General features: G+C 42.3%; 1 protein-coding gene across 1 annotated transcript in view; it reads left to right on the forward strand.

Annotated features, from left to right (window-relative positions):
* Positions 1–21,102, forward strand: part of ACOXL (acyl-CoA oxidase like) — a 477,525-nt gene that overhangs the window by 113,375 nt on the left and 343,048 nt on the right. The window contains exons 6-8 of the mRNA XM_077486109.1: positions 7,659–7,773; positions 9,192–9,278; positions 20,160–20,232. Of these exons, the coding sequence (XP_077342235.1) occupies positions 7,659–7,773; positions 9,192–9,278; positions 20,160–20,232 (275 nt within the window). The remainder of the gene's footprint in view (positions 1–7,658; positions 7,774–9,191; positions 9,279–20,159; positions 20,233–21,102) is intronic.

Genomic DNA, 21,102 nt, shown 5'->3' on the forward strand with positions numbered 1-21,102 from the left:
AACCAAAATTGTTGGATACATGCCGTGTGTTCCAAATCATGACCCTTACATTTGCATTTCACTACAGAAATTGAGGTTTGTCAGCCTAGGTAGCATTTTTCTGATGTTAAATTAATCAGGTTTGGCTCATTGTAGTCGCATTTCCTTTTGCCATACAAGGCAAACCAATATATTTATTTAAATGAAGGGAGCATACTCTGCACTTCCTGGTATAGGATAGCATGGACTCTTACCATTTTGACCGTAATGCAGCACTGGGTGCCTGAGCAGTCAGTTTATAGGCCTTGGTGCTCTTATGTGGGCATGGAGAGAGAGTTCTTAGCCCTGAGTAAGTTCTGACCAGGCAACTTGGAACTTAGACGGTTTCTTCTCTTCACTTCTTTGAGGGAATGGAGCAGAAGAGATGCAAAGGAAATTGTAAGAACAAACAGTAGGGGGACAACATTTTAGTGTACTTTTAGTACAATTATCCTTTTTAGGGTCACATACTGTACCTTCACCTTTCAAATGACAAATGAGGTTCAATGTAGAAAAATGCATTTGGGTGTCAAAAAAAGGAATGCAATCTATACACTGGGGGGAGAACCTCTGGGGGAATCTAGGATGGAAAAGACCAGGGGGTCTTAGTAGATGATAGCAGCAGCTTGGCATTGCATGCCATTGCTGAGCCTAACAAAGTAAACAGAATATTGGCATGCATTAAAAAGGGGATCAACTCCAGAGATAAAACGATAATTCTCCCGCTCTACAAGACTCTGGTCCGGCCGCACCTGGAATATGCTGTCCAGTTCTGGACACCAGTCCTCAGAAAGGCTGTACTGGAAAAGGAGCGAGTACAGAGAAGGGCAACAAAGCTGATAAAGGGTCTGGAGGATATTAGTTATGAGGAAAGGTTGTGAGCACTGAACTTATTCTCTCTGGAGAAGAGACGCTTGAGAGGGGATATAATTTCAATATACAAATACAATACTGGTGACCCCACAATAGGGATAAAACTTTTTCACAAAAGGGAGTTTAACAAGACTCATGGCCACTCATTAAAATTAGAAGAAAAGAGGTTTGATCTTAAACTATGTAGAGGGTTCTTTACTGTAAGAGCGTCAAGGATGTGCAATTCCCTTCCACAGGCAGTGGTCTCAGCGAGGGGAATTGATAGTTTCAAGAAACTATTAGATAAGCACCTGAACGACCACAACATACCCGGATATACAATGTAATACTGACATATAATCACACACAAGTTGGACTTAATGGACTTTTGTCTTTTTTCAACCTCATCTACTATGTAACTATGTAAACTGTTTTTACTTACTTGTTCCAACTCTGCTTAGATATTGGCCGAGCAGGGGCAGTTGGGTAGAACACTTAAAAGATATGCAAAGGATTAATGTATTTAAAGCAGACCTTCAGTCATTATTTCAACTTTCCATCTATTGAATTTTCTGCCCTTGTTTTAACTTTGGATAGTAAAACTTTTTCTTCTGCCAATAAATACCTTCTACAGCCCACTTCCTCTTTCTTGTCTGGTCATTAGCCTAGGCTTATGACATCATACACGGCTATCTCTCTCACTCTTGTGAAGCCATAGGTTCAATCAAGGCAGACCTCTTTTGCATGTACATTTACGAAAAACATAAAAAGACTATATAGTTATCCTTCAAAAGTCCAGGCAATTATAGTAATACATAGTAGGAGAAATTGATTGCAATCTCTCTGATTCCCAGCTATGTCAACTCTGCTGGAAATAGGTGAGGGATAATTTAGAAAGCAAATCAATGCATTTGAAGTCATCTTTGGGGTTGATTTACTAAAACTGGAGCGTGCAAAATCGGGTGCAGCTGTGCATGGTAGCCAATCGGCTTCTAACCTAAGCTTGTTCAATTAAGCTTTGACAAAAGCCTGGAAGCTGATTGGTTGCTATGCAGAGCTTCACCAGTTTTTTAACTCTTTAGTTTTAGCAAATCAATCCCTATGTCTCCTCTACCTTATTTTGCTATATGCAATACAACCAGCAGCAAGACATTGGAGTATTTGTCCCTTTTTTTTTTTCCCCACAATAAAACTCAAAAACAATATTTGTGCAAAAAAAGCAAACTAAATTCAGGGTGGTTTTAAAAAAAGTAGGCTCGATACTAACAAGTTGGCCAAACTCACTATAACCTGATTTAACATGAAACTCCTTTAGATTTACCACCAACGATATGTAACAACCTTTCTGGTTGGATATGAATTACATTTAGTTTAGGTGGTCCTTGTAATACATTATTGGTGAATCTAAAGGGAGTTGTACAATCAGATTGTAGCATGCATGGCCTAGTTAAATAATCGTAGCATTACGAAAAGTCAGTCCCCCATACACAGATTTAGGCTCCGTTCACACATAAACCGGCCACGGATTGCACGGCAACGCTGTCCGTCCCTGTTCTCCATTTCAGGGCAGAATCTTTGCCTGAATTCGGCCCTGAAATGGAGGCAAAGACGCACACCATCGGAATACTAGACAAAAATATATAGGCAAAACAATAGGTGAGCTATCCCTTTTAAAGGTTGAGTTTACCTTTCTGAATATGTTACATGTTACACCCATATTTAGGGTGTAGTTACGGCCACACCCATATTTAGGGTGTAACTTGTGACATGTTAAGCATCAGACCCACCCCCCCTTGTGGCAGCGAGCTGGGGATCTTCTCCCTGTACTCGCTGCCACAATTCAAAGAGAGCATGGCTATCCACCCACACAGTTGCGTCATTGATTCACAGGCCTTTGCGGCTGTCAGCTTGAAGTTCTCAATGAACTATCATAGCAAAACTTCAGTTATTTTCTCATCTTTCCATCTATTAAATCTTCTGTCGTTTTTTGTTTTAACTTTGGACAGTAAAATATTTTTTTTTCTGCCAGTAAATACCTTATACAGCCCACTTCCTGTTTCTTGCCTGGTAAAAAAAAAAACCTAGGCTTATAACCTCGTTTGCCAGGAAGGGAGAGAGTCATAAGAGGGCCAGTGAGAGCTGCAGAGCTGAAGGTGTGCCTTTGTGTGAATCCAGGAAGTGAACAGGCAGCAGCTTCAGCTGCCCACAGTTAAAATGTTTGCAGCCAGACTCAGTGCAGGGAGATTTCTGCAGCATATTTGGCAAGTACAGAATCACGGTGTATATATATAAAATAATATGCAAAGTGGTTGGAGGGAAGCTTCAGAATGGCAAATATGTTTTTATTACAAATTATGTGAGCAGACTGCAGTCTGTTCTAAACCCCATAGTGTAGCAGTTTAGAAATTGAATCACTTTTATTTAGATAACCACTCACATTCAAGAGATGAAAAACTGACTTTTACAATGAACAACTGATTTCCCACTGGCGGTAGTGATGACATCACGTAGCAAGCCCCGCCTGACATGTTTGGCATTGGGCGGGGCTTGTTACCTATTCCTGCACCTTCTTTGTGAATACATGCTACATATGTATTGTGGACCTCACCGGCAGGCCTCCCCCCCTGACGATATCTGTGTAGAGAGGCCAGCCAGTGACATCCGCAATACATATTACATACCAGTTGTATTGGATCCGCAAATGGATTTGGTGTAAATATGACAAATTATTTCCTCACCTGACGATTGTTTTAGTTATTACCAATACCTGTTTAAAGAGATATTGCATCTATTGTTTTGCTTATATACTTTTTAAACTACTCATCCATATGGCAGGTTACTCATACAGATTACAGAAATCAGTATGCGGTGTCTAGCTTTGAGGAAGCCAACAAATGGCTGTAACAGCCTGGTTATGGTTTCATTTTTTCCTCCGCAGAAAATCTTTTCTCATTTTGGAATGTCCCTTAGGAACACAGCTTGTAAATTTCCCTCTTTCTGCTTTTTGGTTTTCCTTGTGGCAGAGGTTTGTGGTGGTTATGTTACAGAGATTTCTGGTCTTTATCAAATAGAAACTGTATACATTGTATAGAAAAAGACACAAATTGCAAGCCTATACATGCAACCATAGGTACAGTAAATAAAATAAAAAACTCACCCAAGCTCTACCGTTATGTAGTATAGTTCAGTGATGGCGAACCTTGGCACCCCAGATGTTTTGGAACTAAATTTCCCATGACGCTCCACTAAACTGCAGAGTGCATGAGAATCATGGGAAATGTAGTTGAAAAATATCTGGTGTGCCAAGGTTCGCCATCACTGGTATAGTTGATGTGTAGAGTAATCGGTGCTCTGGCTAATTAAGCTCACAAAAGATCCATAGAAAGTACAGGCTCACAACTTGACAGATTCTCCACAGAAAATATTGATTTAAGCATCACAGCAATAACATCATCCAAAAATACTAACGCGTTTTGGCCTTCATGCTTTTGATGAAGGCCTAAGGCCGAAACACGTCAGACTTTTTGGATGATTTAATTGCTGTAATGCTTAAATAAGTATTTTCTATGGAGAAGCTGTCGAGTTGCTGGCCTGTACTTTCTATATGTGCAGTAAATGTCATGTGACTTCCCGATGCTGCAGCCATGTCTCATTACATAATGTCTACGTAATGTAATGGAGGCTGGCAGCCAGACACACATTTTGTTTGGAGATATGCAAGAAAGTTGCCAGTTTCATATTAGCTACTCTTTAAGTTCAAGTTAAATAGCAAAACGTGAGATATTTAATGAATTTAAAGCACACAAATATTAAAGGATGTGTTATGGGGTCTGCCTAGAGTGGAGAACAGTGACTGTCAGTCACTGCTCTCTGCTCTGCCCCTCCAGGACTCACTGAAGGGCCGGGCCAGAGAGGGAGCTTTCAATCAGGCATCTGGGTGGATCCTGACAGTATTGTTGCAATCCTTCCAGACCGTGGAATGGCTCTGCCACATTAGCTAACAGTAGACAATAGCTCCCCTGATAGTAATGATAACTTGCCACAAATTTGTGGCAGTGTTGACTTGCAAGTCTAAGGCCGCGTACACACGGGCGGACTGTTCGCCCAACTTTGTCCGCTGAACAGTGTTTGGGCGGACAGTCCGCTCGTGTGTGGGCTTTCAGCGGACAGTTTCAGCGGACAGTTGGACGGACAAAGTCTTTCGGAAATTCCGAAAAACTGTCCGCTGAAACTTGGTTTGAGCGGACAGTCCGCCCGTGTGTAGGCTACTTTCGAAATGAGCAAACTGTTCCCGCTCGGAGGGAAGTCTGCTCATTACGAGCGCGTGTGCAGGTAGGCCCGGTCTTCTGTCGCCGCTGTCGCCGCCTTCCGTTCTTCTTCTTCTTCTTCTTCTCCAGGAGATGTTGACACGACGCTCTCTCCGGCCGGAATGCCAGAGCCGCCCTGCGCTGCCACTTATATAGTGACAATGGGGCGGTGTCACATGGTATATGTCACATGGGTTGGTCACATGGGTTGATGTCACATGGGGACTATGACATCGTGAGGGGGCGGGGTCACCATGTGACATCAACCCATGTGACATATACCATGTGACACCGCCCCATTGTCACTATATAAGTGGCAGCGCAGGGCGGCTCTGGCATTCCGGCCGGAGAGAGCGTCGTGTCAACATCTCCTGGAGAAGAAGAAGAAGAACGGAAGGCGGCGACGGCGACAGCGGCGACAGAAGACCGGGCCACCGCCTGCAAAAGAGCTATAAGAAGGCGCGGTGGCCCGGCAGAAGAACGGAAGGTGGCGGCGACAGAAGACCGGGCCACCGCCTGTAAAAGAGCTACAAGAAGGCGCGGTGGCCCGGCAGAAGAACCGAAGAGGGGGACAAGACCCCTGAAGTCGGGAGAAGAGGCCGGCGGCGGGGAGGAAGAAAGCCGTACTCCTCCGCTAGTAAAAGAGCTACAAGAAGATAGCGGAGGAGTCCGGCGAGAAGACCCCCGAAGACGGAAGACCCCCGGAGCTGTGCAATAAAATATTTTTTCTCGTGTGTTGTGTTTTTTTTTTGGGTACTTTTATTTTACAGGTGAATGGGTAGGGGTACATTGTACCCCATACTCATTCACATAGGGTGGGGGGGCCGGTATCCGGGGGCCCCCTTCTTAAAGGGGGCTCCCGGATTCCGATAAGCCCCCCGCCCGCAGACCCCGACAACCAACGGCCAGGGTTGTCGGGAAGAGGCCCTTGTCCTCATCAACATGGGGACAAGGTGCTTTGGGGTGGGGGGGCCGCGCGGCCCCCCCTTCCCCAAGGCACCCCCCATGTTGAGGGCACGCGGCCTGGTACGGCTCAGGAGGGGGGGCGCGCTCGCTCGCCCCCCTTTCCTGGCCGGCCGGGTAGCGTGCTCGGACAAGGGTCTGTTGTGGACTTTGGGGGGACCCCCACGCCGATTTTTTTCGGCGTTGGGGTTCCCCTTTAAGTCCATTCCAGGCGGCGGAGCCCGCGACGTCTCCGTCGCGGGCCCCGCCTACCTGCACACGCGCTCGAAATGGGCGGACTTGCCTCCGCCTTACGTGGGCGAGTCCGTTCATTTCAAAAGTTGAGCGAACTGTTTGGCAAACAGTTCGCTGAAACAGTCCGCTCGTGTGTGGGCAAGTCCGCTCATGCAAATTTTGAGCGGACTGTTTGCCGAAACTGTTTGACGAACAAGGTTGGGCGAACAGTCCGCGCGTGTGTACGCGGCCTCAGTTTCTGCACATGTTCATTGGCAAGTTGTACACTTACAGGGCACTTGGAGCACAAGTTCTAGTTGACACTTTTCTAATTTGTAGCAAATTTGTGTGGCAAGTCTCTAGTAAGAGCAAAGTTGCAGTGATAAGTCTACAGCAAGAACTCTGCAAGTCTATTCCATGAAAATTCAGTCACAGTGACCCCTGTGGTGGGATGACTATTGCACAACTTTACTAAACCAGAACTTGCAGAATTTTTGCAAAGAAAGTGGATCTGGAGTCATGCAATGTGGATTTGTTTTGATTGTGCAAAAAACTTATGAAGCCTGGCATATCTAGCAATAGCTTAGCAAGTCATTTTCAAACTTGCAGCACAATTGCTTGCTATCTGGGCCACTATAAGCTGACTCTGGGTCACAGGAGTGCAAAAGTAAGTACACCCAAGTTACTCACATCAGAAGTATGGTCAAAAAAGGTATCTTTTAATTACCTCTTAATATTATATCCTATATTTAAAGTGTAACTGTACTTTTAATGCAGTTACACTCTTTTTTTTTTTAAAAGCCCCCCTTTTCCCTGCCTCCAGACCAGACCCAATATGCCCCCCTCCAGCAAGATCTCTTGTCTCTGATTCACCAAGGGGTTCACAGCCGTTAGTGAGAATCTTTGACTCTGCCCATATGCTAGGTAATCTCTGTTCAATCCCATGGAGAGATTGAATTCCAGCAGAATATTAAAATAAAAGTTAAAAAAGTAGGCTGCGCTTTATGTGGCTGGAAATTACACATAATGGATGTAGTCCTGATTTACTAATTTGTCAGATTAGGTGAAGTAAACCTGTGTTCACAAGGTGAAGTAAACCTGTGTTCACTGTAGACTTCTAATTATATGATCGGGTTCTGTGTTCACAAATACTTCAAACAATTATATATGAAGTGTCCACATGTTCGCTTCGCCACACTTTAGTAAATCAGGCCAAGGATCAGCTAACTTTACGCTTTAGAAAATCAATTTAGGTAGGAAAAAAGAAACCTTTCATTCTGATAACATTTGTTTTGTTCTCTGAAGGAATTCATAATTAATACCCCATGTGAAAATGCAGCAAAGATGTATATTGGCAATGCAATGAAAGGAAATTATGCTGCTGTATTTGCCCAGCTCATCATCAATGGAAAGTCTCAAGGTTGGTCTTTTCAGAATAGTTGTAATCTATTTCTTAATGCATTTAAAAACATATTAACGTTAATTGTGGAGTAGTAATTGTATAAAAGCTCTCAACTCTGTCTGGAAGTTAAAAAACCTGTATTTTCTGAACAATCTCATAGAAAATAGAAGACACATGGATGTGGCCAAAAACATGGAGGTGGTTTTAGAGCATGAATAAATACTGACCAACCTTTTATTTTCTACACCCCACACAGAATTCACTAACATGACAGACCGTAGCAGAGTTTTCATAAGGCAGTAACAGTACACTACATACTTAATAATTCGCATTTCCAAATAAAGACTTCACAAATGCCCCAGTTCTTCACATATCCAAATCAAGACTTCACGTATTCTCCAGTAGGAATTCACTAACCCCTCAGTAGTACTTCACATGTCCAAGTAAGGATTTCACATGTCCCTACTTGCTTCAAATGTCACCAAAAGCTGCCACTGGTGGAACAGTGTTGGATCTTCCATGCAGGCATTTATTGCATACCAAATCCAGGTGGGAGGATGGACACTATATTGTAGCAGCATATAAGTTGACAGGAGATCCCACAGCACACAGTGGGGTAGCAGATATTCCAGAAAGTTAAATATAGAACCTCTTCTATTATAGGTATTTAATTCTTTGCAAGTGTCCCTGTTGACAGGGTTTCCTTAAGCCAAGATGGTATTTTTAAATTACAGACCATGTATTTTGCGCATGTTTCCATCACGAACGTATAGTTTACATACAGTATTTACCATATTTATCGGTGTATAACACGCACAGGTGTATAACACGCACATTCATTTTAAGAGGGAAGTTTCAGGAAAAAAACTTGCATTGTAAATCAGGAACTTTGAAGCAAAATAAAGGTCACTGCCCATCTGCAGCCTAACAAGTGCCATCAATACAGCCTCATTATTGCCATCAATGCAGCCTCATTATTGCCATCAATGCAGCCTCATTATTGCCATCAATGCAGCCTTGCCATTTCCAACAATACAGTCTGATCAATGTCCATCTGCAGCCTAGAGGGGACAGGGAAGGGGGCGGGATGAGCGCCGACAGATTTCATACAATGAGAATCTCCTATGATAGACAAAACAGTGGTCCAATGGCATCCCAGAAGATGGGACTTCCTATTACAGAGGGCGGCAAGTAAACAGGAGATTCTCACTGTATGTAATCTGACAGCGCTCGTCCCGTCCCCCTCCCTGTCCCCTCTGAGGCAGCTAAAATAGTAGTATTGGCGTATAAAATGCACATGCCATTTTCATGGTGAAAAAGTGAGTGTTATAAGCCACTAAATACAGTATCTGTATGTAATGTACAATATCGATCTGTCATGCTAAATTCTAGTTCATTTTTTGGTAAAGGAATAACTTTTGAACTCTCTTTTGTAGGTCCACACTGTTTCATTGTCCCTGTTCGAGACCAAAATGGGACTATGTATCCAGGAGTAGAAGCGGTGGACATGATGTTCAAAGAAGGTGAAAAAACTTGAGACATATTTTTGCATAGAAAGTTAAGTGCATTAAAGCAAACTAAATAAGCAGAACCTGCATGTTAATTTCATATTTTAGGCTTGAAGATTAGTTAAAACCCCAAAACATTATATATTTTCTGAAAGGGTCACTGGAGAATAAAATGGTAGTTGCAATTTTTAGGTGACATAATTTAAGCACACATGTTTATCAAACTCATAATTTCAGTAAATAATAAACTAAGGTTGTTTTCAGTGCATACAAACACAATATGTTACCCAATTTTTGTCAGGGTATAAAAGATGAGGTTGCGTTGGGCAAACAGATACCAAACAGACCAAGTATTAAAATGTTGTGTGTCTGTCAAAGGGCAACAAATTTTGGTACCCACAATTGTTCATAGGTGATAAACCATGAATGATGGCCTTAGAATTACTGCTCTTAATTTGACGTGCATGGCAATACCTAATATGTGTATTGGCTCAACTATCTTTTCCTGACAGACTCCATGTCAGCATACATATGGGTTAACCCTGACTCCTCTCCTATGCCATAGGATCTCACTCCCATAAATTTTGTCTCGGAGCCAGAGGCCATGTTCTTTTTTGCCCTCCTCCTGGGGCCCTGTGTGTTTGTAATATTAGCTTGTTCCTTTGTTCAGGTGGTAATATCTATGGCCAAGGCCTGGTGGCTCAGCATGTAAGCCATATCTGGAAGATGGAATGAATTATGTGTTGACAGGGCTGAGCTTAGCCCTTCCTTTGAGCTGGCGTTCACCTGTCGGTTAATTGCCAGCTCCTATCTCTCCACAGTGTCCTACTTGTTGATATCCTGCTCCTCAGTCCTGCTTACTTAAGCCATCCAGCCCAGATGATCTCTGCCTTCACCTGGTCAACATCAGAGAGATTCTCTCCTGCGTGCCTGTGAAAGACTTGCTTGGTTGACGTTACTTCTGGCTCCAGATCCTGCTTGCTGTTCCACTACGCTGATCTCTGGCTGACTATCTGTTCCGGTTTCTGAACTCTGTCTATGTTTTCACTACGTTTGTTCTATTTACTTTTATTATTAACTACTTCCCAGCCAGCCGATGTACATATACGGCTGGGTAGGTGCTCTCTCCTTCTGAATGGACGTTCAGGAATGTCCTTCAGAAGGAGGGGGATCGCGCACGTGCGTGCCCCCGCAGCAGCACGATCCAGATGCGCTCGTGTCACCTGGACACGGCCCATCTCCGAGAGACAGGAGGGCTCTGTGATTGGCCCTCCTGATCACATGACGGCCATGTCCAATCACAGCCGTCATGTGATGTAAACACACAGCCGGTTGCTAGGCAATCGGCTCTCCTCTCCTCACATGGAAGTTGTTGGTGAGGAGAGGAGAGAAGATCGCTGCAGTCAGCTGGTGATCAGTGATTATGAGCTGTGTTTTACAGCTTTTTACTCACTGATCACCAACCTAGTGTAAACACGCATGTAAAACACACAGTGTAAACACATGTCCCCACACAATGTCCCCAAAACACACATGTCCCCAAAACACACGTCCCCCACATATGTCCCACTAAAATCACATGTCCCAATGATTATCTGCACACATGTCCATGATCACCTGCACACATCTGTACATGATCATTTGCATACATATGTCCGTGATCACACAAACCAATTATTATACACTTAACAGAATTTTTTTTTACCAAAAACATGTAGCAGAATACATTTTGGCTTAAATTTATGACAAAATTTGATTTCATTGGATTTCTTTTAAAATAGAAGGAAGAAAATATTGTGTTTTTATTTTTTTCAAAATTTCTGCTCTTTTTTTCGCTTATATCACAAAAAATAAAAAACGGAGTTGTGAATAAACACCACCAAAATAAAGCTCTATTTGTGCGAACAAAATGATAAAAATGTAATTTGGGTACAGCGTAGCATGACCGCGCAATTGTCATTAAAAGTGCGAGCGAGCTGAAAGCTGAAAAATGGTCTGGGAAGGAAGGGGGCAAAAGTGCCCAGTATTGATGTGGTTAAACAAGTGTAATTTACCTGTACTTCTGTCTTGGTCTGATTCATGGTTTCTGACATGCATCCCTTGTCAGTTCCTGCAATCTCCAACTATATAGCGGGGTAGAAAAGGACATATAGATACAGTGCCAATGAAAAGCAATGGCCCAGGCAGCGGCGGGCAAGTGGCAGTTTGGCTGGATAGCCCTGCTAATAGCGGGTGGACTTAAGATGTCTAGGATGGATGCAGCAGTCTCCCTACACCAGGGATGTGGTGCCAATAAAAAACTATGCCCCTGCCATTGGCGGGCAAGCGTCAGTTTGGCTGGATAGCCTTGCTATTAGCTGGTGGCCATGAAATGCCCAGGATAGATGCAGCAGTCTCCCTACACCAGGCTGAGGTTGCGTGAGTGCCATCATGTAGTAATTTACATTTGTCCTTGTGCTCTATGGCAGCTGTTTTTGTGATTAAATGTGTCCTTTCACCTTTGTCTTTCCTCCCTGGCTTTCATGGCGGCTGCATTGCATCTGCATTCCAAGCCGCCACTCTCTCTTCTGGCCTGGCGTCCATGGGTTACTCCTGCCCAGGGATCCAGCACATGCACACAGATTTGTGTTTCTGTGGCAGTTCCAGAATGCCAGGGATTTCAGGGCATGCACTCGCACCACTTTATGGTCATGAAGAAGAACAGCTTGTGGAGGCCGGTTATAGACCTCATGTACCTAAAACACTTTCATCAAAAGGAGAAGTTCAAGAAGGAAACATTGTCCATGATTCACAGGCAGTCCAGCCAGGCGACTGGCTAGTTTCCATAGACTTAAAGTTGCTTACTTTCATGTGCCCATTGCAGAAGTGTTCTGCCAATTCCTTCGGTTCTCTATAGGTCAAGACCATCTCCAGCTCACTTGTCTAATATTCGGCTTTCAACGTCGTCTTGCATGTTTTCAAAGTCTTATTGGTTGTTAATCGGTATGAGGGGCATACACCTGCATTGATACCTGGATGACCTTCTCCTACTTTCCCAAGACAGAGGGCAGCTGCTGAAGCCCTGAGCTCAGATCTTTTCAGTGCTCCTTGAATTAGGCTAGCTGCTGAATCTGGAAAAGAGTCACCTGGAGCCCACTCAATCGCTTGTGTAACCTCGGGGCTCAGCTCGATATAATCAAGAGCACTAGTGCTTTGCCTCTAGATCCCGGTGATCTGCAACAGAATGCTCCAGACCTTGTCTTGTTCCCACCTGCGAGCCTCTCAGTGCCTAAAATTATCTGCACTATAATGTCTACGATTTCGATACTAAAGTGGGCTCTCTGGAGGATGCTGTCCTTCCAGAAGGGATTTCTCCATTAATGTGGGAGAAGTCGCGCTGTTGCTTAATCAGTTTAAAGTGCCTGTCTAGTAAACAGAGAATCCTGAGTTTAACTCAGCAGTGCCTTTTGCTGGTTCAGTTTCAAGAAGCAAAATGTTCTAGGAATTGCTCAGAGACTCTGAAGTTATATCTACAAGCTACAGCTTCCTTCAGGCTTTCAGATTACCTGTTAATTTTTTTTGCCAGAAAGGACAAAGGGGAAAGTGCCTCATCTAGCATGATTGTGGCATGGATTGTCCACGCCACCCGACAGGCTGACAGGGCTTGGCTCCTCTGAAGGTGATGACAGTTTGTTTTTCCATGAGTGTGTCTATCTTGGACGGTTTTGTGTCATGTGGCTCCCGATGTAATCTGTAGGGCAGCCTAGTGGTCCTCAATTAACGCCTTTATGGCTCATTATTGTGTAGAGTCTGCTTCTTTAGCCTCTGTCAGTTTTGGTTTTAAAGCCCTGTCGACGGTACAAATTAAAGCGGTTTTCATAATTTCCCACCTATGGTGTGTATGGCTAGTTAGATGGTCTTGACCTACAGAGAACGGAAGAAAATGGCGTTGTTAACTTATACGTATGCTGCCATGGAGTCCACCAGGAAAAGAACATTACAGTAAGTGTTTGATAGGAAACTTTCAGTTTTTGTTATACACAGTAGCGGCAACGAACACTTTGAATTCATTTTTTTGTGATTGTATGTAACATACATTTTTAACAATTTTTTATATTTTTAGTTAACTTTATTGCTATCGCATAAGGGGCTGACACAACATATGTTGTAGCAATTGTAAAGTTATAGATTTTCTTTAGAAAAACATCAGGGGACTTTTAGACCCCTAATATCGCCCCTGCTTTTGTGCGACTTCCGGGTTCATTTACTGCAGGGAGGTAAAATGGATGTTTGCTGACCACCCTCTGCTCTACCCGGTGACTCCCACCATGCCCGGGGCCCAGGCCTGCAGGTGGGACAGTGGAGCCTGGTATGCTTGGCAGGTGGTTGGGCTGTGGTCGAAGGCATATTTCAGTATCTGGAGAGGAGATCACGTGACTTCCATCACAAAAACCGACAGCTAGCTTGACAATTATACACACACTATATTAGACAGGTGTGCAAATATCCCTGCTGCTATCGACATTAGCCTTATGATGATGAAAGGGTTAAAAATATTACATCTGCACTCCAGACAGAAATATAACAGATAAATATTGTAGCTTTGTAATCATTAACTGCTTAAAAGAGTTGTAAAGGCAGATTTTTTTTTTTATCTTAAAGCGGAGGTCCGCTGAATTTTTATTTATTTTTAAATCTTTTTTTAAAGTCAGCAGTAGTAGCTGTAAATACTACAGCTGCTGACTTTTAAAATAAGGACACTTACCTGTCCAGGGTGCCCGCAATGTCAGCACCTGAGGCCGAACTGTCCCTCGGTCTTTGGATGCTGCCACCGCCATCTTCTGTAAGGGAATCACAGAAGTGTGGCTTCACTTCTTGGTTCCCTACTGCTCATGCACGAGTCACGCTGCGCAATCCGAATGGTCCCTGCTGTCTCTGGGACCCGTGTGTCTCCCAGCAGACAGTGGGGAAGGGGGGTCGGGAAGTGGGTGCAAATACCTGTATTATAAAGGTATATGCACCCCTCTCCCTCCTGAAAGGTGGCAAATGTGACACCGGAGGGGGGGTTCCGAAAAGCGGAGGTTCCATTTTTGTGTGGAACTACGCTTTAATGTATTCTATGCATTAAGATAAAAAAACTTTTGTGTCGTAGCCTCCCAAGCACCCCCCTAATTACTTACCTGAGCCCCATCTCTCTCCAGCGATGTCCACAAATATCTAAGCCATCTGAGACAGTCCTCCAATCAGGGGGAGAGGGGGCATGGCCAGGTCGGGGCTCTTTGTCTGAATGGAGAGCTGTGACTGGGCTCTAGTGCCCCTATAGGAAGCTGCTGACTGTGGGGGCACTCACTAGGAGGGAGGGGTCAGGAGCAGCAAAGAGGGACCTTGAGAAGAGGAATATAACTGCACAGCGGAGATAAGTATAACATGTTTGTTTGTTTATTTATTTTAAACAAGACTTTACAATCACATTTAAATGTATTTTTACGGCAAGCAGTAGGCTGTAAGTATCAGCATTTGAGCTGGTATCAGCCTCTTACATTCCCTGTACAGCAAAGCTGAGAGAGGAGGAGAGAAAAACAGCACAAGAAGTCAGTCAGGTGTGCTGCAGTGCAAGGAGCACACCAATAGGATGAGGAAGCAGTCAGGATAAAAATCGCTGATCGCCATCATTACTAGTAAAAAAAAATATATATATATATATATATATTAATAAAAATGGCATAAAACTATCCCCTATTTTGTAGATGCTATGACTTTTGCTCAAACCAATCAAAAACTTATTGCGATTTTTTTAATTTTTAATTTATTTTTATTTTTTTTAACCAAAAATATGTAGAAGAATACTTATCATCCTAAACTGAGGAAAACATTTTTTTTAAATATATTGTTGGGGAATATTTATTATAGCAAAAAGTAAAAATGTGTTTTTTTTTCAAAATTGTCACACTTTTTTTTGTTTATAGCGCAAAAAAATAAAAACCTCAGAGGTGATCAAAGACCACCAAAAGAAAGCTCTATTTGTGGCAAAAAAAGGTCAATTTTGTTTGGGAGCCACGTCGTACAACCACGCAATTGTCAGTTAAAGCGATGCAGTGCCGAATTGCAAAAAGTACTCTGGTCAGGAAGGGGGTAAATCCTTCTGGGACCAAAGTGGTTAATACATTTTGCCATTTTTATTTATTTTTATTTTTTTGTCCAATATGTTGTTGGGCAGATTAAAAAATGCAAAACACACTACATTCTTTTCTGCAGCTTTTCCATTTAAATCTGTTGAACCAAAAAAGTACCGTTTTGCGTTTAAAGTCCCTGACCCTATCCAAAAACGCAGCGGCTGAAAAAAGCATAGATGTAAACGTGTCCCATAGGAAACCATGTTAAATAAACAAGTGCGTTTCTGAAAAAAAAGCACCAAAAAATGCATAGGTGTGAACCAGGACTTACTGTACAGTCGCAGGTTGGGTTGTGAGTGAAAGTGAAACTGCAGCAGAGGAAGATCAGGTCGACTCCCTTGCCAGGCAGGATTGTGCTTTGTGCAAATATCAAGACTAGATGGACTGAAATACAAATCCTTTTTGCAGGTCATACAGATATGAATTCATTTTTGTGTAATTAGTTGTTTGTCTGGAGATCAGCTTTACCATATCTGTTACAACTGTTTATGGTAAGCTGCTCACATACACATATATACCATGCAAAGTTCAAAAGTTCCACTTTCATGAGTAGTAAATATGATGTAAGGTGTTTGTATTGTAGTTGGGGTGTTTGCTTATAAATCACAATCTGTATAATAAAACAATTATTTTATTCATATTACAGAATTAGCTATGTAAACGGATTTATTCATCCCTTTTTACTCCTTACATAACAGCCAGACAGGTCCCCTGGGACAGATGGTCACATTAGCAGCCATACTTCTGATAGATACCTCACTGCGTAGTAGGTCAGGTCAATGTTACGCATGATTAGCCTCCATATTTCTTATGGAGTGTACACGAGTGACTGCAAACTGTTGAAGTTGCTAATACACTTGTCATCACAGACTGTTGTCAACAAACCACCATCTGGCGTCTGTGATCTTTGTAGTAGCTGCAGTCCAGGTTTGTTTTCCTTGCCCTATTGCATAGAGCAGTGCTGACATAAAATCTAAAATGAATGAAGTGTACTGATCTTAATTTCTCAAGTAACCACAACAAACTTTAGTAAGGCTTTTTTGGTGATTGCTTTCCAGATCCATTCACTTTGACCTGTAACGATTTTTGAAATGTACACATTTCATATTACACCTTCCTATCAACTGTAAATTGAATGACATTTTATAGCACAAAAGTTTAGGTAAGGTTTTTGCAAATTTAAACTGGAGCCATAATGAATTCCCTTGCAGGCCAGACCTAAATATTTCAAAGATTTAAAAAATAAATTGCATTGTTGTGTACCATACTTACAAACGTAGCATGCATAAGGGAACAAAAATAAAGTGAGGTTAGTGTGAATGCTAGGGTTAAAGGAAGATTAATATTAAAGGTTAGTGTTAAGCCTAGTACACACCATAAGAATATCGTATGAAATTATCCGCAATAAGAGCGATCGTACAATAATCTAACTACACACAGCTTCATACAGCCGATCACGACTGTTTATATGACATTTTCTGAAGGAACAAGAGTGAACCCAAATATTTTTTACAATGGAAAATGTAATCAAACGGAGGAGAAACCATGTTATACATATTTTTTTTTTTTAGCACTGATCACTGTATTAGTGTCACTGGTTCCAAGCAAAGTGTCAAAAGTGTCAGCGTCCGAATGTCCCACTATCACAGTCCCACTAGAAGTTGCTGATAACCGTCATCACTACTAATACTATATTGCATAATTTGTAGACGTTCTAGTGTTCACGCAAACCAATCAATACCCTTATTGGGATTTTTTATCACAAGCATGTAGCAGAATACATATTGGCATAAATTTATGAAGAAATTCGATTTTTTTTTTTCTTTGTATTATTAGATGTGTTTCATAGCAGAAAGTAAAAAATATAGTTCTTTTTCAAAATTTTCGGCCTTTTTTTGTTTATAGCATAAACAATAAAAACACAGTAGTGATCAAACACTCCCAAAAGAAAGCCTTGTTAATGCGAAAAAAATGACATAAATTAGATTTGGGTACAGTGTCGCAAGACTGCGCAATTGTCAGTAAAATAACACAGTTCTGGTTGTGAAGGGGGTGGGGGGAGGGTATATCTTCCGAAGGTCAAGTGGTTCATTTTTTTTTTCCTGAAAAATTCTCTTTACTGTTTTTCAATAGAGATTTCCAACACAAGGCAGAAAACATAGGGGCTGCTAAACCACATCATGGAAAGCAGTTCCAGAATAAAATGAACAAAAAAATAAAATGTACACAAAAGAAAACCGTACAATATAAAACAGTGCCTGCGAATCTTTGCAGCCATGACCCCCGACATAAGTTTATGCTTATTTTGAGAATTCGGTCTGCACATAAATAAAACTATAATGATCCATGAAATAGGCAACCCACACCCTTCACAGGGCGCATACTAGGATTCTTCGCAAGTTGAGATTACAAATAGACATATAAGCCGACCCAACCGAGGCCAATGGAAATGTAGAAAATAGCAAAAAAAAGGGTAACCATTTATGCTGAAATTACTCTGACAGTGAGAAGCCACCAGACACCCCCCCCCCCCCCCCCCTAGACCTTAACAAATGTGAACAGTGCCCCTCTGTTCAAGTACGTCGCTTTATAAAAGGGTAAAACTTTTACTGAAACCTTCTGGATTCTACAGATGGAGGATTACAGTACAGATTTTTGCCAGGATAAAACTGTAAGCTTCCTGGCATGGAAGAAGAGCAAGGTTCGTAGGTTCTGTATAGCTCTTGTAGGGGCAAAATCATCAATCATGCTAAGAAGACAATGTCTTACAGAGGAACTTAGTTGGATATTGGTCACCTCCTGTACACACTGCAAAACATCCTTCCAATACTACTGGATGACAGTATGCATAAATTATGGCCCCCGTGGAGAGCAAAGCCAGTAGGAAGAGGTGGCTGAGCCAAATCTCATAGCTATCTTTGCTGGAGTCATAAATATGATGCAAACATTTGTAATTAATCAATTGGTCATGGGCTGAGATTTGTCTGGTAAAGGGTGCATCCCAGACATCCTCCCAATCTTCTGTGTCCAGATCCTGGACCACTGATGCCCATCGAGACCTACTGACACTCAGGAGCCCGTCAGTTTCAAAGAAAAGGAAGTTATAAATGATGGACAAAGGCTTATTAAGAGCATCATCTCACATTAAGGATTCCAGAGCTGACACCAATGAATCAAGTGGGCCAAGTCTTCATAGGAGCCCTCAAGTGGTTCATTTGAGAGTTAGTGTAGAGGGAGTTTAGGGATGGGGGTTAGTGATAGGGATACGGGGAGGTTAGTGTGAGGGCTAATGTTAGGTTACAGGGAGATCAGTGTGGGGTTTAGTGATGATTACAGTGAGGTTAGTGTTAGGGTTACAGGGAGGCAAAGTATGTGGGAGCGGCTCATGGTATTGCATTGATCTTACTGAAATGAAAGCTCTGTACTGAAGACTAATATTTCTAAACTCAAACCACTGAAAACCAGCGTATTGGCGTAATAATGCCAAGTTTGTATAATTAAGAGCTGATTCGTTAAAACAGAAAACAATCAAATTAGCAGAAGATTGGCTGTAAATGGCAACAAATTCAATCAGCTTTTACCAGATTATTTTTTTTGTTTCCCCTGAGATAAGGACAGTGTGTAACATATCTGCTGGTGCCTGCATGTCGGGTCTTTTTTCTGATTTTTTGCCTTGAATTCTTAGATACTTTGGCTTCCTGGGTCAAGAACCTGGCCATGCTCCTCAGCCATCACTATGGCTGGTGGTCTCATTGGCCAACTTTGGAGTTTAAGACATGGATTGTGGGAGGTGGCTCTTGAGCTGGGTAGTTTGATCATTATTCACATACCAGAGCTCTCCTGGATTTAGGTCATCCGGCATACGCATACTGAAATGGAAGACTTTATAGTGTCAATGGCTGTTTCATTTTTCAGAGAATTTACAGGCCATAACTTGCACATTAAAAAGGTACTTCTTATATATATATATATATATATATATATATATATATATATATATATATATATATATATATATATATATATATATATATATAATTTTTTTTTTTTTACAAATACACTAGCTGCTGATTTTTATAAGTCAAGCACTTTCCACTGTCTTGAGTCCACTGATGTCTTACTGCAGCCTGTTCTGGGGCAACGAGTCCTCAGTGCTGCCATCTTGAATACTCTGGACATCTGTGGCTTACTAAGGAACCACAGTTGGGTGCACTTGCACAAGCACACATAATGCCCTGTGAATAGTAATGCAGGCTCCTGGGACATGGCATATCTTGGCATGCTATCGGAGGGTGTGGGACAAGGGGCACCATCCTTACCTAGGTGAGGATTGCAGAGGTGGGGGTTGATGTCGATTGGAGCTTGCCCTCCCACTACCGCCATCAGCTCAGTTACAGGCTGCGGGGTGTGTACAAACCAGCAGTACTAAACTTTTTGAATTAAGTTCCTCTTTAGGCTGCAAAAACTGCTGAATGCACCATAGTGGAAGGTTTAGGAACTGGGAACATTGAATACATGCTGTATTGAAATCCGTAATCTAGTGCACTAAACTGTACCCACCATATTTCTTTTTTGCCATTTTGTAACTTGATTTTATAACTCTTCTGAAGAATCCAAAATGCAAAACTTTTACACTGTTTTTATTGATAACATATTGATTTTTAAGAATGTGGCATTTTATAAAAAAAAAAAAAAAAACATTATGTAGTAATAACTCTGCCTGTTTTATGTGTTTTTATTATAGGTCTTCACGGTGTAGACAATGGAATTCTGACGTTCAGTCAAGTTCGGATTCCCAGAGAAAACCTGCTTGACAAGTTAGTATATCAACATCAACTTCAGTTTGGCAGCAGTTATATGTGGAAAAGAAATGGGTTTTAAGGATCTTATCAGAGTTATTATAAGCATGACCAAGCTGTATGTGACTTTGTTTTTATATTTAGATTGGTCTTTAACCACTTGCTTACTGGGCACTTAAACCCCCCTCAGTCCCAGACCAATTTTCAGCTTTCAGCGCTGATGCACTTTGAGTGACAATTACGCGGTCATACAACACTGTACCCAAATGAAATTTTTATCATTTTTTTCCCACAAATAGAGCTTTCTTTTGGTGGTATTTAGTTACAGCTCGGAGTTTTATTTTTTGCTAAACAAACAAAAAAAGATGCAAAAAAAAAAAATCATGTTTTAATAGTTTGTTATAAAATTTTGCAAACGGGTCATTTTTCTCCTTCATTGAAGTGCGCTGATTAGGCGGCACTGATAGGCTGCATTGGTGGGCACTGATGGGCTGCATTGGTGGGCACTGATGGGCTGCATTGGTGGGCACTGATGGGCTGCATTGGTGGGCACTGATGGGCTGCACCGGTGGGCACTGATAGGCATAGTTAAGGCGGCACTAATAGGCACAGATAAGGCGGCACCGATGGGCACAGATAAGGTGGCACTGATGGGCAAAGATGGGCACAGATAAGATGGCACGGATGGGTGGCACGGATAAGTGGCACGGATGGGTGGCACGGATGGGCACTGATAGGTACCACAGATAGATGGGACTGATGGGCACTGATAGGTGGCACTGATAGGTGGCTCTGATAGGTGGCACTGCTGGGCACTGATGGGCGGCACTGCTGGGCACAGATGGGCGGCACTGCTGGGCACTGATGGGCGGCACTGGGGTGCAGCAC

This window comes from Lithobates pipiens, unplaced genomic scaffold, assembly GCF_037356315.1.
Source record: "Lithobates pipiens isolate NorthernLeopardFrog02 unplaced genomic scaffold, aLitPip1_a1.2 Scaffold_18, whole genome shotgun sequence".
Classification (NCBI taxonomy): domain Eukaryota; kingdom Metazoa; phylum Chordata; class Amphibia; order Anura; family Ranidae; genus Lithobates; species Lithobates pipiens.